Below are 16,256 nucleotides of genomic sequence, written 5' to 3'. Positions count from 1 at the left end.
CACACCTCAGACCCGTGGAAAACAGGTGAAGGGGGTGGTGCTGCAGCCATCCCGTGCTCCAGGCAGAGCCTGTCCCAAACTCGTTTCTCCTCCTGTTTTCCAGGAAGTTTGAACGTTTACCTGCGGCTCAAGGGTCAGACTGCCATAGAAAACCCCTTGTGGTCTTCGAGTGGGAATAAGGGACAGCACTGGAACCAAGCCCGGGTGAACATCAACCCCCCCACCTCATTCCAGGTAAGGCTGGCACCTCCTCCAGGAGCCAGGAATTCGGGATTGATTTGGGAATACTGAGCCTTTTCTTTGGGATTTCCCAGCTTGTGGACGGATAATTGCTTCCCTTGAGCACCACGGAGCTGAATAATGCTTAAGCTCAAAACACTTTCCAGCTTCCCAAAGATGCTGGGAACACTTCCAGCGGGTTTTGATTTCAGATTAGCAAGTGGAATATAAAATTGTTCGCTGGGACAAATGACTTAGGTCCCCTGTGTTAAAAGGTTTTTGGAAATCTGTGGATTTTTTGCGGGACAAGGAATGATCTGGGAGTGTTTGCTGGGAGAGAGGTGCAAGGGGTTGTCACAGGTTTTTCACTCATTTCCTGCTGGGGTTGACAGGGAGGTGCTGATGGAGCTTTGGGGGAAATTCCCAAACCCGCTGGGAGCTGTTTGGAGCTGTAACATTCCCAAAAAAGCAGCTGCTGCCAGGTTGGCAATCACTGTTTGATGGTGAGGTTGGGAATGTCCTCATGGAATGTGGGAGTTGTAAACCATGCCCTGAGTGCAGGGTTCTCCTCTGAGCCCTCTCTGGCACTTCGAGGGCTCCTAGGGGAGAAAATGTGATTTGGGAAAATGTCATGGACTGGTTTGGGTTTGAAGTGACCTTGAATCTCATCCCATTCAATTCCATCCCATTTAATCCCATCCCACTAAATCCTATCCCATTAAATCCCATTCCATTCAATCCCACCCCATTGAGTCCCATCACATTCAATCCCCCTGATGCTTTGAGAAGGCTGAGCTGGAGCAGAGACTGGGCAGAGCTGGAGAATGAAGTAGATATTTATTAAATAGCCTTTAAGGACACACCTTGAACAGGACAAAGGACCAGCGAGGGCTACAAGATGGGCCCAAAATGGACACAAAATGGACACAAAATGGACACCCTGTCACGAGGTCTCACACTTTTCTAAATTTTGGTCCATTTGCATCTTGGGGTTGAATTGTCCAGTCCCAACTGCAGGTGATGCAGTCCCATCCTTCCTGTTTTCTCCCTCCAGCCCACCCTTGTTGGTGCTTTGGGGCCTGAAAACTTGTCCCAGTTGTCCTTGGTGTGCAGCAGGAGAAGGATTTGTTTTGTGTCCCTGCTGTGTGCAGAGCTGAGTGACACTGACTGTGAGCTCAGAGCTGCAGCCCTGGGCAGCACAGAACCTGGAATACATGGGAGCTGGAACTTGAGGCATCACCAATGGGAATTCAATCCCATCCCACCCCTGCCATGGCAGGGACACCTTCCCCTTTCCCAGGCTGCTCCAATCTCCAGTGTGCAACCTGGCCTTGGAAGATTCCTTCAGTGCAGATCCAAACTGCTCTTCTAAAAGTCCACATTGGGCTTCACTTACTTTATTTTCCAGGAATTCATGAGCCTGATCCTTTATTTCATGCATGAGAGGCATTGACAGGAGAGAAATAGTTTGGTCTGTGGGATTGCAGAGCAATTCCAAGGATGGGAATTAGAGGAAAGTTGAGGAAGAGGGATTTGTGAAGTACAGTGGGACATGAGAGAGCTGGGAGTGTTCCCCTGGAGAGGAGAAGGCTCCAGGGAGAGCTCAGAGCCCCTGACAGGGCCTGAAGAGGCTCCAGGAGAGCTGGAGAGGGACTGGGGACAAGGGATGGAGGGACAGGACACAGGGAATGGCTTCAAATTGGAAAAGGGGAGATTTGGGTGGGATCTTGGGATGGAATTCCTGGCTATGCTGGAATTCCCAGATTTGCTGTGGCTTCCTCTGGATCCCTGGCAGTGTCCAAGGCCAGACTGGACATTGGGGTTGGAGCAGCCTGGGACAGTGGGAGGTGTTCCAGGCTGGGATTCTGGGATGTTTGATGGGAACAAACTGTCAGGAATGGGGAGAAGAGGAATTGCAGAGTTCAGAAACTCTCGGAGCCCAGGCCAGGCACAGAAAGGTCAGAGTGGCTGAGTTTTCCATTGGTGAAGTCAGGATAAATCCAAGAATTCTGAAGAGTGAAGGAGAGAGAAGTGATTTAATATCTGAACACAATAAATGCCCTGGGAATGGAAGGAAGAGACGGATTTGAGGGCTCCAAGGAGTCTTTGGAGACCCAGGAAGGACTTGGAAAAATCAGGGAAGAACCAGACCTTTGGGCAGGGAAACAAAGGATTTGGCAGCAGCAATCCAGAGGGGTGGAGGAGGGAGATTCCAAAGGGAAGCTCTTCTCCTTGGCTGTTTTTCACCTTTTACATTGTTGTGTTTAAAGGTTTCAGCATAAAACAAATGTAAAACTCTGACCAAATATAACAAATAAATGTCAGAGCTCCTAGAGCCTTAAATTACTTTTTTTTTTTTTTTTTAGCATCTCTTGCATCAAAGTAAATTTTATTTTCCATTGAGGAGTGTAAGTGGGAAGGAATATAAAGCTCCCAGTTAAATTTAAGGAGAGGGAATGGAAGTGAATCTTTGCAGTAAAACACTGCAGCGACATGGAAATTAAAACTTTTTATAGGGTAATTTACAGGGGTAGAAGATTGTATACCTTGTCAGTCGCTGTGATATAGAACAAAGCTTTTGTCATGAGGAACTGGGAGGACTGCAGTGCTTTAAATCTCAGAAAAATGCATAAAATCTAGCTCAGATATTCAGATATTTAGTATTTTTAAAGAATGAACACCCCAAAAAATGAGAGCCTCAAAAAGAGAGGGACACGTTGGTTCTGTCACCCAGGAAATGTCAATTTTATTTCAGGTTTGAGCAGTGGGACCTGGTGATGGTCTGGATGATTTGGATTGGATTTCTTGCTAGTTTAGGATCTAAATATTGCAGTATCCAAATGAAAATGCCAGGATTTATCACAAGGGTTTGGGATCAGCACGTCCTTGTCCCTCCTGTTGGGTCAGTGCCACCCTCTGGCTGTCTGAGCTCCAGATAGGGCTCAGCTCACCCAGATTTGGTCACTTTGCATCTAAAAAATTCCAGTACCAGCCGGATGGGCTGGGAACATTCGGGTTTTCAGCCCTTGGCCTTGCAGGATTTCCAATCCCAAATCACAGAACTGTTGTGGAGCTACTTCAGGATTTATCTCCTAAAGTGTTTGGGTGATCTTGGTGCTTCCACTCACCCATCCAAGAGGGAACATTCCAAATTTTCGGGCTGGAGATGTCCCTGACAGGGGAGATGTGGCAAACCAGTTTGTCCCAGTCTGCCCCAGTCTCCAGCAGCATTTGAACCCTTTTATCAGGTCGATGTGCACCAAAATGAAACCTCTCAGCTCCCCACTTTTGGGGGTGTTAATGGCACCCTGAAACCCCTCCTGCACCCCACACCTGGTGGGATTGTCCTGGCACACCCCAAGTGCCTGGCAGGGTAAGGGAGAAGGCTGAGGGGGGCACACAGGGAAGGATAAAACTCTGCCCAAAATCCTATGGAAGAATCAGAGAATCCCAAACTGGTTTGGGATGGAAGGGATTAAAAATCAACTCATTCCACCTCCCAGGCTGCTCCAAGCTCTGTCCAGCCTGGCCTTGGACACTCTTCCAGGGATGAAGCAGAAGCTGAATTCCCCCTAAAACACTCAGGATTGGCTTTTTAGGATCATTAGTGACCTTTCCTGTACCCCCTGTGCAGTTTGATGCAGTACTTTTAACAACAACTTTCCAAAAGCTTTTTTATTTGGGGGGGGGGGGGGGGGGGGGGGGGGGGGAGGAGAGATACTGATAGTGAATTCTGCTCAACTGACACCTCCTGCCCATCCCTAGGAGCTGCAGGCTGGGATCTGCTCCATGCCCTGGCAGCTCCTGTGCCATGATTTCTTCTGAGTGTGGAGCAACCCCTCTCTGAGGGCCACCAAAATCACTGCCAAATGCAGCTTTTAATTAAACGCTGCCTGTTGTGTTTGGACACAGCCCTTTAGGCTGGAAATTGTTTTCCATTGTCAGGGAAAAATTGGACTTTCAACTCCACTGATTGGTGTTGTTCCTGCTGCCAAGGAGGAACAAAATCCAGCAAAATCCAGGGGCTGGATTTTGGGGGAGGAGATGTTTTTCTCTCAAGATCCAGGCATGGTTTCCTCTTCCAGCAGTTTGATTTCAGACAAGGGATATTGGAGGGAAAATAATCTACGGGACATGAAAATCCCAGTCATCCACTCAGCAGAGGTTAAAGTTCCTCTTAAATTGGAATAAAATCCCTACTGTGTCCCTCACTGTGATAAAACTCATCCCAATTCCTCTGGAAAACCACTCCTAGATGGAATCAAGGCTCCTAAACTGATGAGAACTGACATTTTGGAAAATAATAGATCCTAGCATGGAATTTACTTCCACAATCTGAAATCAGGTACTTGCATATGTCTTCATTTGAAGAAAAGTCCTTTCTTTTTGTGCTGGTTTCTGTTTTAAAAAGGCCAGGAGGGAAATGGGGCTTCCCAAATTCCTGCCCCAGCAGGAGATGTGGGAAGCTAAAATCCACCCAGGCAATCCCTCTGGGGCCCAAACAAAAGGAATTCCCTTCCTAAGCCCTCAAAATAAAGATACCTTTGTGTTATGGATGTGCAGAGAAACCAACCTGGAACCTGGGAGGTTTCTCCCAAGCTTTGGAATTAGAGAAGGATGCAGAGGACAGATCCTGGCCCGCTCACTAGGTGCAGATGAGGTTCTCCAGGGCAGGCAATGGGATGGGAGGAACTGGTTGGGTTGCCTCCAAGAGCCAGAAATCCCAGTTTTCCGTGGAATTTCTCTGGCTCCTGTGTGTTTTCATGGAATCTGAACTTGAGCAGATGCTCAGTCCTCCAACACATTCCTGAAGCTGTGCCTCTGCTGCTCGCTTCAGGTGGCAGGAATTTCCAGTAAAAATCTCCTTAAAGCTTTAATTCCATTGAATCCTGCTCTTTTCCAGAAATCTCAGTTTTTCATGGAATTTTTCTGGCTCCTGAGTGTGAATGGAGTCTGAATTTGAGTGAATGCTCAATCCTTCCACACATTCCTCATGCTTGTGCCTCTTCAGGTGGCAGGAATTTCTGGGAAAAACAATTTCCTTAAAGCTTTAATTCTGTTGAGTCCTGCTCTTTGCCGGAAATCTCAGTTTTCCATTGAATTTCTTTGGCTGCTTTGTGTGTTTTCATGGAGTCTGAATTTAGGTGGACACTCAATCCTTCACTCCTCAAGTTGTGCTCTTCAGTTGGCAGGAATTTCTGGGAAAAACAATCTCCTTAAAACTTTAATTCCATTGAATTCTTGCTCCACTCTCCAGGGATGTTGTCTTCACACAACCACAGCACCCAGTGGTGGGGCTGCTCTGGACACACCTCAGGTGACAGCTGAGGATGATTTCCAGCTCATTCCAAACAGGAAAAGCCCTCAGAGCTCACACCCCCACCTTGTACACCCTCACGTTGATGAGAACTCAGCTGGATTGGTTTTTCCACCCCAAAAGTGTCTGTAGAACACTCCAAGCCCATCATTGTGGCCAAGCCAAACACAACAGAACATTTTTTTTATTTATTCCCCTCCGATCTTCCAGATATTTTTTTATTTATCCCCCACTGCTCTTGCTGGATTTTTTAAATCACTTTCATAATTAAAAAATTGATATTTATCACCCTCTCGAACTTCTTTTTTCCAGCTCATCTTTGAAGGGATCCGTGGCCCTGGAATCGAAGGGGACATTGCTATTGACGACGTGTCCATTGTGGAAGGAGAGTGTATGAAATCAGATCAACCGGCCAACAGTGAGTGGCTCTTCCCTTCCCCACAAATTGCTTCCTTGTCTTTCTGCTTCCCAAATGGATCTTTTCCAGCAGAATAATCCCTGCTTTGGTTCAGTTGGAAGGTGGAAAGTGGAATGTTGTCCTTGGGATTGCTTTACTGGATTGGGTGTGAGGTGGAGGTGAGAGTGGTGGGTAAGGCCAGGCTGGATTTGAGATACTCAGACAGATAAAACAACATCGAAACAATATCCAGGGGGCCCAAACAATGTGAAATGAATGGAAATCACTGCTGGGGTTCCCTGAGGGCTCTCATCCCTCCACCCTGTGTGTGCATTGAAACTGCACAGCCAGGTGGGTTTTCAACCCAGTTCCTGCTCTATCCCATTGGTGAGGGTCGTCCTTGTCCCCTGGTGGTGGGAGGTGACTTTGGAACACTGCACCAATGCTGAGGGGGTGTGGGCACCTCTTTAATTCTATTGTCTCCCCTTTTTGTAGATCTACGATCAGGTGCTGTTGGGCCATTAGCACATATACGACTTCTCCCACTCCTCATCCTCATGTCTGTCTTAAGTCATCAGAGGTGACCTTATCCTGGCAGAGGCTACAAAAGATTCACCAGGCACTGGCATGAAGAAAGAGTCTTTGTAAAATGGACATTTCCAAACAAACTACCAAAGATTCCTCCACTGACTGACTCGAAAGTTAAATAAATACGTAAATAAATAATTAAAAAAATAAGAATAAAAATGAAACAGATAAAGAAAGCACTGGGGACTTGAAAAGGCATCACGGGAGTGGAACTTGCTAAGAACCAAGCTTGAGACCGAGATCTCGCCTAAGTAAGGAAGAGACTTTCAGGTGCTTTTTGTGGTCACTGATGAATTCAGCATCACCTGGTTGGACTCTCGGCAAAGAGCTCTAGAAACCCTTGTCAAAGCACAAAGTCATGGCTGGTTTTGTTTCAAATGAATCGTTTGCTTGTTACCATGGAAACTGAATGGCCTGCCAAAAAAAAAAAAAATAGGAAGGAGAGAGAGAGGAAATACAAACACACAGAGAGAGAGAGAAACACCTCACTGTAAACAGGGTACGTGAAGAGCTGGCGTTCATTTTCCCTTCCTGAAAGGTTTTTTTAGCATAGAGTTAAACAAATGTCAGCCCTTTCCACTTCGGCTGTCACCTCCCCCGGAGTACAACCTTGGGATGGGAGCTGTTTGCAGACATTCCCGTCCCATTCCTCACGGCTCTGCTTGGTGACTGTGTGCTGTCTCCTTCTTGCATGCATTCCCAATCCAGGATGTGCCACCTGGGCTCACATTTGTCACGAGGCTTCACTGGGAGTTTGCTCGCGGCCGACGGAAGATCCCTCTCCCCTCCCCACCGGAGTCATCAGCTCTACGGAAGTGAAGAAACCAAACCACCGTCTTTTATAAATTGCCATGGAAACCAAGTGCCTTCAATGAAACAAGCCTGATTTCAAAAAAAAAACACAAACAAAAAAACAAAAACAAAAAGAACTATATATATATATAAATATATATATATTAAAAAAATTATAATAAATGTAATAATGATGATTTCAACACGGAAGCTTTGCACCGCTAAAAACAAACAACCAATGTGAGTTGTGCAAACTCTTTTTCTATACAAGCTCTGGAGCCTGGGTGTGCAGGCAAGGAGACGGAGCCGCTTCTGGAGAAGGATGGATGGATGGATGGACCTAAAGCTGCTGTGGAAAGCCTTTGGGATGAGATCTGTGTGGTGTGACCTTCCAGACAGCCATGGCCTTTCAGCTTCTTAACCATTGGGAGCAGCTCCCATGGGCACTGCCGGTGGGAGCAGCACTTCCCGTCGTCGTCGTCATCGTTTCAGGTTCTCCTGTGGGTCAACCAGAGGAACAAAAAGGTGGTTCAGACACACACTTGGTGCAGAAGGTGGTGAAACACGGGAGGATTTTCTTCCTCTCCCCCTCCATTGGGATGGCTCCCGACAGTCGGAGCTCCGGACGCGCCGAGGGGGTTCTGCCTCTGCCCCGGAGCCAGACTCGGTGCAGAGGGTGAAAAATTATTTTGTTATTGTAGCGAAATTCAAAACAAACAAACAAAAAATTAAAAAAAATTAAAAATAATTCACTTTTACAAAGAAAAAAAATTAAAGCTGTACAAAAATGGGTTTGAGCTACCCGAACATGTGCGGTTTTCCACTGCATTGTAAAGTTCCCTTCCAGTTGGTTATGAAATTTGAAGACCTTTTTCCTTAAATTATCTCAGCTTTTAACTTCATTCAAAAGAAAAACAAAAAGACTTTTGTCTAAAGAAGAGTATTATTATTATAATTATTATAATTATTATTATTATTCTGTGTTCTCTCGACACCCTAGGATTAAAAACAAAACCTGATATGCAAATAATTGGAGTACAAATGTGAAAACAAACAAAAGATGGGTATCATAATTGCAAATATGAGTATAAAAAAAGCACAACGAGATGCAGTAAAACAATGACAAGGCTTGATTTTTTTTATTCTGTAGAGAAATGTTTGTGCAAATTCAGTAATTCCACTGAAGAGATAATTTTCCAGCTCTGTTCAATAAAGCCTCTTTCCAGGTAAGGCAGCCCCGTGGTGTGTGTGTTTGTTGAGGCCCTGGCAGGGTTTTCCTCGGTCAACTGCTGCCAGCTGGAGTTGTACTGGTCCATACTGGTGGTGCTCAGGGGCTGGAGTGTTCCCAGGATGCTCTTGGCTCCCTGATTTTTTTAGGCAGTTTTGGTGTCCTTAAGCTCCTGTGCTCGGAAAACGGCGGGAACTCCAAGCCAGGACATTTCCAGAGAATCCCAGGATGGTCTAGGTAGGAAGGGACATTAAAGCTCATCCCTGGAATCATGGAATATTCTGGGTTGGAAGGGACCTACAAGGATCATCGAGTCCAACTCTGAAATGAATGGTCCATACAGGGATTGAACCCACAACCTTGGGGTTATAAGGACCTTGCTCTGTTTGGAAGTGGGAACCCCAAGTCTGGATGGACTGTGGGGTTTGGAAGACAGTGGGAGCTCCAAGTCTGGATGGACCCTGGGGTTTGAAATAAAGTGGGAAGCTCCAAATCTGGATGGACTATGGGGTTTGGAAAAGAGTGCCTCTGACTCTGATGGACAATAACTTTTGGAAGATGGTGGGAACTCTGAGTCTGGTGGCCTGTGGGGTTTGGAAGATGGTGGGAAATCCAAATCTGGATGGACTATGGGGTTTGGAAGACAGTGAGAATTCTGAACGTGATGGAATGGGGTGTTTGGAAGAAAGTGTGCGCTCCAAGTGTGGATGGTCCATGGGGTTTAGATGACAATGGGAACTCAGAACTGTGATGAACTATGGGGTCTGGAAAGTGGTGGGAACTCTGAGTCTGGATGGACCATAGGGTTTGGAAGAAATTTGGAACTCCATGTCTGGAAGGACCATGGGATTTGGAAGAAAGTGGGAGCTCTGAGTCTGGATGGACCATGGGGTTTAGAAGATGGTGGGAATTCTGAGCCTGGTGGCCTGTGGGATCTGGAACTCTTGAGCCCGGATGGACTGAGGTGTTTGACACCCTTGACACAAATCACCAAGTTTCTCATGGGAAGCTCTGGATTTTACCTGTGGATGGATGGATGGAGGAGCAGGTCATGTGACAGGCATGGTGAAACCCCGAGGCAGATTTTCCTCTGGAGGTTGGTGTGTTCCAGAACTCAGCATCCCAACCTGGCTGTGCATCTTCCCATGGATGTCTCCTGAGAGAACTGAGGGGTGATCCAAGAAGCGTCTCCATGGGAGGCTTGGGCAGGACTCACCTTGGAAGGACTGGATCTGCTGGGAGCCAGAGTGGATCTCTGTCAGTCAGTCATTTCCACAGCATCACAGAAGGTTTTTGTTGGAAGGTGCCTTAAATCTCATCCCATTTCAACCCCACAGGCAGAGACACCTTCCACAGAGCAGGCTGAAGGAAAACAGGGAGCATTCCATTGCCTTTAAAACACTTCCCTGTTTTTTCTCTCGAAAATCCAAACTGAACCTTAGGTGCCCACTGGGGATGAATTTTCCAGGCTCAGGGCAGAGCTCTGGCTGCAGGGTTGGTGGTGATGGTGTGGTGGGACCTCAGTGGGAAGTCAGGATTTGGGAAGTGCCCTGTGATTCCACCCTGTGATAAAGGAGTTGGATGATAAGGAACAGGAGATCCTGCTCCACTGTTTAGATCCCAAGATAAAACTGCAGGCTGAAATTCGTGTTTCCTCTTTCCATTTGGATTTTTCTTTCCCTCCCATGAAATATTTCAAAAATAATTTCAATTGGCAAAGACCACGGATGTCTTTTTTCAGGGCAAAATAATCTCTGTGTCCTGAAAATCCCAGTTTTTTTTGTGGGAAAGGAAATGTACTCCCATGCCTGTTCCTATATTACTCTGGAGTGCAGGAGGTACTAAGAAAAGCAGGATTTCTCTTCCTAATGTTGACTGTAGGAGTAGTTTTGTCTTCTTTTACATTCCCAAAATAAAGCAGTGAAAAGGAAATGGGGTTTTACTGCAGGCCATGAATAAGAAGAACAAATTGAGATATGGATTTCCTACTCTTGGTTTTTATTTTATTTTATACTTTGGACTGAAAATGGATGTGAACATGTTGGATCAGCGATCAAAGGCAGCTGGAACAGGCAGTTCAGTTCCCTCTGATTCAGTTCTGAGGTATCCAACCCTGAAATTTCCCTGATGGAACATCAAATACTGAATTGTGCAGCAACTGGAGTCCTGGAATGTTAGGGAAAATGGCTAAGTTTGATGGGATGGCTGCAGGAACTATCTGGGTGTTCCCAAGGCAGAGGAGGGTGGAGCACAGGAGAAGTTTCGAGGGGTTTTTTTTTAGTTTTTTCTCAGGCTGATCTGAGAGGATAAGGATGGCGTTGAAGAAATTCCCTTTTTCTCTCACAAATTGAATGGGAAATCACGGAATTGTAGAATTATGGAGTAGTTTGGGTGAAAGGGATCTTAAATCCCATCCAGTGCCACCCCTGCCATGGCAGGGACACCTCCCACTGTCCCAGGCTGCTCCAAGCCCAATGTCCAACCTGGCCTTGGGCACTGCCCGGGATCCAGGGGCAGCTTCTCTGGACAACCTGAATCCCACATAAAATTATGGAACACTCTGATCTCACCGTGCTACCAACCCACCTCTTCTCCAACCTGGCTTGGATCCTGGATGGGACATGAGGAGGGATTAAAAACATGGATTAGAAGGGAGTAAACCCATCCCAATGACATCATGGATGCACAGTATTAGGATTTGAAGGCCACAAATGCCTGGGAATGTGAAATTTCCTTTTAATTTGGGACAGGAACTGCTGGTTCCTCCAAAAGTGATGGAGCTGCATCTTCCAGCCCCCAAATATCTGCAAGTTCCAACCTCTGCTGATCTCAGAGCTTTCCTTGACATGGAATTTCTGCTGAACCCACCATGGAGATGGAATCACCCCAGTTTTGGGGTGATTGGGATCCCCAAACTTTACAACAAAGTCAATCAGCAGTTTCTTGTGCATTTCCTCTTTTCCTGCCTATTCAGGACAGTGAATTCCCTTTGCAGGGAGCAGTTCAGGCAGAAGGATCTTACTTTTTTTTCCATGCTGAGTGCAAGAGGCTTTTCTGGTTTTATTTTGGGAGCATTTACCTGCTGAGAATGTTTTTTTCATATACTGAAGGGTAATTGAAACACTCTTTCTCCCCCAGAAGTGTGTGATATGTCAGGAAAATGGCTTTTTTTGAGCATTTCCATAAAAAAACCCCTCTCCAGTTTGGAGTTACAAGCACTCCCTGCCTCTCCATGCTAATAAAGAGATTGGAAGCCATCTGGAATAATTCTTGGATTTTCCCATAAAACAATCAAAAGCCATTAAAAAATGTTGGGTTTACATTTCAAATTCTATTTTAATTTTTTTTTATGGAAAACAAGCAGCACTACAGGAATGTTTTCCCGGTTTTTACATGCTCCATCACAATTCCGGTGTCAGTCAGCATGGGAGGAATGAAACCATTGGATTATCCCTCGTGCAAAGGAATTTAGGGACCCACAGCTTCTGCCATCCCACATTCATGGGATTTACAGTGTTCACAGGTTTGCTGTCATCTGTCCCTGACTGTGTCACCCACAAATCCCATGGGATTGTTGGTGTAGGCAGGGAATTGTGCTCTGTATGATAAAAGATGGGAGTGATCATTAACCCAAACAGGGAATTTGAGATTCATCCTGCTGTCCCTTATTAAAATATTATTTAGTTTTCTTTTCGCTCTGTCAGACTGGGGAGCTTGTATTCAACACATCCCAGAATCCCAGACTGGTTTGGGTTGGAATGGATCTTAAATCCCATCCAGTCCCATCCTTTCCATGGGCTGGGATCCTTCCACTATTCCAGTTTCTCCAAGCCCATCCAACGTAGCCTTGGATATTTCATGTGACACTAAAACTCAAATGAGAACCAACTGAGGGAGTCAGCAGAGAACACAATGGACCCCACAGGTGTGAGGAGAAATTTCTTCTCCCCTGAGCACACCTCCTCAAATTCCCTAAAGCATCCCAGTTCACCCATGATCCACCAGTCATTTCCCACTGAGAGCACCATAATCATGGAATCATTTAGGTTGAGTCCAACCATGCCCCAGTGCAGCCAAGACCAGCACTGATCCATGTCCCCAAGTGCCACATCCACAGGGCTCTGAAATCCCTCCAGGAATGGAAATTCCCAACTGCCCTGGGCAGTCGTTCCAACACCTGACAATGAAAAAAAATCCATCTCAGATTCCTGATAAGAAACTGAAACCTAAATAGGACCATTTGTGTTCCCTCTGGATGGGTCTGGATGGATGGGATAGATGGGATGGATGGATGGATCTGTGCATCCTGATGTGGCCTCTCCTGCCTGGTGGTTCCACATTCAGATTGGATGTCACCTTACAGGACTGGTGACAGGTGATTTACAAACCAAATTCCTTCCTTTTCCAGTCTCCGTGAGATTTTTTTTCTTTTCCCGTTGAGGAAGACACTGAAATGTTGAGTGCTTGGAACCTTGAGCTTTGCTCACCTCCAAGGTCATGGCTGCAACTGGAGAAATACTCCCGCCGATCCCTCGGGATCCAGGATTTTTGCAGGCAATTTTCACCACCCACAGATGGGAAGGAAAAACAGGACTACTGCAACAACCACACCTGAAGAAATTTTTGGATGAATATGACCACAAAAAGAGGTTGGAGAGACCTTAAATTTTGGGGAGTAAGAGTGGAGAGCCTCAGCACCTTCTCAGGAATGTTTAGATCTGCTGCACACTCCAGCTGCAAAGGGGACAAACATGGTGTTTGTGTCTGTAAATACCCTATAAATACCTGTAATTGGATGTATTTAATGTAAATAGGACAACGAGGACATTTTAGCGATCCCCACTGTTGTACAGAACCCAAACTTGCTGTTTTATTTTTTCCTACACCCCTGCTGTAGATTGATTTTGGGTCATTGCTGGGTCTGTATCTGGTTGAGTTCCAAACCGCTGTCACTTTTACCTCAAGGGTTTCATGTTCTTTATGTACATTTTATAAAGAAAAAAGAAACCACTCTGGATTTTTGGGTACCTTGTCCATTGCCAGCAGTATTTTCTGTCTTTTCCAGTGTTTTCTGCTCCAGGACCCACCGGGATGAAGGGGAGGGGTGGGGTTTGCTGGGGGATATTCCCTGTTCCATGTGGCCCAGCCTTCCTGGGAGGGGTGAAAATGTGGGAGTGTTTCCCTCTCCCTCCATAACTTCTTGTCAAGTATGGAAAGGTCTTAATTAGAGCAGGAAAAGACTGGCCCACCCTCTTCCATACTGAGGGCAGTCCTTCCCTGGTCCCAGCAGAGTTTTTCCAGCTTCATGGAGAGTTGAGGGTCGAAATCCCTTTCTTTGGCTTTCCATGATTCCCATTTAATCCCTGGGAAGTGACAAAAAATGAAGATGTGTGTGCCCTGAGCAGGATGTTCCTGAGAACTCTCCTGTGCCATGTGGGAATAGAGGGATGGGCACATGGAGCTCTCACAGCACCCCCAGATCCCCAAATTTCTCATGGTTGTTGGACCCATGGTCCAGGGTGGAGGGTGCCCGTCAGGACTTTTAGGGTAGACATCCATTCTCTGCTGCAGGCATGGCCTGGGTATTCCTGCTATTCTCCAGCTATTCTGCTGAGACTAAATCTTAGAATCATGGAATTGTTTATGTTGAAAAAGCCCTCTAGGGTCATGGAGTCCAACCACTCACCAGCACTGCCAAGGCCACCCCTGCCCTTGTCCCCAAGTGCCACATCCACGGGGATTTAAATCCCTCCAGGGATGGGCACTCCAAACCTCCCTGGCCACTTCCAAGGCCTCAGCACCCTTTCCATGGAGAAATTTTCAATAGCAGCCAAATTAAACCTCCCCTGGCCCAGCCTGAGGCCGTTCCCTCTCCTCCTGTCCATGTTCCCTGGGAGCAGAGCCCGACCCCCCCAGCTGTCCCCTCCTGTCAGGGACTTGTGCAGAGCCACAAGGTCCCCCCTGAGCCTCTTTTACTCTAGGCTCATCCCCTTTTCCAGCTCCCTCAGGAATTCTCCAGCCCCTTCCCAGCTCCATTCCCTATCCTGGACATGCTCCAGCCCTTCAGTGTCCTGTACCTGGGGATTCCAGTCCTGCTGCCCCCCCAGTGCTGGCACAGCCCAGGTCCCACTGTCGCTGTTGGTCTGTGTGGGGACAAACCCTCCTGGAACCCTTCAGGACTTTTCCCGTGGGTGAAATGAGACCATGGAAATGAAAATGCACTTTGTTCCCTCGTGGTGTTTCCCTGTGTTTCCTTGTTTCCCTGTTTTCCCTGCTCTTTTCCATCATGGAAAAGGCCTCCATGATTTTCTACAGGATGTCACCAATCCAATCAGCAAAATGATGGCAGCCTTTCCCATGGTGGAAAATCATGGAGGATGTTTCCATGATGGAAAATGGTAGGGAAAACAGGACACAGGGAAACACAGGAAAACACCTGTCAGTGAAACCACATATCCCAAAGAATATGGATTCCTGAGGGAAAACTTGGAGTTCCCAGAGGAGCCTTGCTCTCCACAGGTGGTGACAAACAGCAACACACCACAATCCACACCTTAAAAAAGAGGAACTTTCCCCATCTCCTGTTTTTCAGCCTAAAAATATCCCATGATCCCATTAGGTCTCACAACCTGAGGTCATTCCATGGGCCATTATCCCATCCCTGGGATATTCAGGGGTGGAGAATTTCCTTCATCCCATTGATCTGCTCCACCTTCCCTCATGGAAATTGGATTTTGATTCCACATTGGGCCGGAAGAGACCCCTGGGCACATCCCATGGATATGAACACAGCCTGTGTTATCCACATTTCTGCTGGAATCACAGAATCCCAGGAGGGATTGGGTTGGAAAAGACCTTAAAGCTCAGCTTGCCCATGGGCAGGGACCCCTTCCTCTATCCCAGGTTGCTCCAAGCCCTGTCCAACCTCCCCATGGAATTAAAACAAAAAAAAAAAAATTGGATTTACACCCCAAGTTTTTAACCTTCCTGTTTCCATCCCACTCAATTCCACAAAGATTTGTGGAAGTTGGGTCATACAGACGTCTCAGCAAAAAAATGTTTCATTTTGGCCTTGCTTCCCTTAAAAATTCCAAACCAAAACAGAATTATCCAATTTGTTTTGAGGATAGATTTTAACAGATTTTTGGAATCTTTATCTGCGGAAACAAGAACAATTTGGGATAAAATGAGCCGAGATTGAGGCTGGCCTGTAAAATGCACAGATAAATCAATTTCTGCTCCTAATCCATTGGGTTTTTTGGGGAGTTAAAATATTTCTGCTCTCTGGATGTAACACTGACAGGACTGTCAGATTTGTCTCCCTAGGGAATATTTTTTTTATTCCTGTTAAAGATTTTTTTGGCACATTGCCTTTATTTTTTTTTTTTTCTGCCAGGAGACATGGGGTGTATTTGCAAGGATTAAAGTATTACTGGAGTGGCTCCAGGCCTCTCCTAATCCCCATTATTCCCACTAATCCCACCAGGACACAATGCTTCTCTCACGTTGCCTAATTATGTGGTGAAAATTAATAAAAAATAGCTGTAAAATGACACTTCGAGGAGGGATCAAAATCCCTGTTTCTTTGGGATGCAGCAAAAATTTGTAGTTTTGCTATGTTCAGTAATCCTTGGCATTTCCAGCCCGATTCCTTGGAGAACAAGGATTACACAACGTCCTGGGAATCGATTTTTGCAGGATCTCAGGCCTTTCAT

At 46.3% G+C, this 16,256-nt stretch overlaps 1 protein-coding gene across 1 annotated transcript in view; it reads left to right on the top strand.

Moving 5' to 3' along the window:
- Positions 1-7,548, top strand: part of MDGA2 (MAM domain containing glycosylphosphatidylinositol anchor 2) — a 207,185-nt gene extending 199,637 nt beyond the window's left edge. The window contains exons 15-17 of the mRNA XM_066321469.1: positions 104-234; positions 5,849-5,954; positions 6,429-7,548. Of these exons, the coding sequence (XP_066177566.1) occupies positions 104-234; positions 5,849-5,954; positions 6,429-6,517 (326 nt within the window). The 3' untranslated portion in view covers positions 6,518-7,548. The remainder of the gene's footprint in view (positions 1-103; positions 235-5,848; positions 5,955-6,428) is intronic.
- Positions 7,549-16,256: the final 8,708 nt, after the last annotated feature.

This window comes from Sylvia atricapilla, chromosome 6 (genome assembly GCF_009819655.1).
Source record: "Sylvia atricapilla isolate bSylAtr1 chromosome 6, bSylAtr1.pri, whole genome shotgun sequence".
Lineage (NCBI taxonomy): Eukaryota > Metazoa > Chordata > Aves > Passeriformes > Sylviidae > Sylvia > Sylvia atricapilla.
The sequence above is the reverse complement of the archived record's forward strand: the minus strand, read 5'-3'. Positions and strand labels throughout refer to the sequence as shown.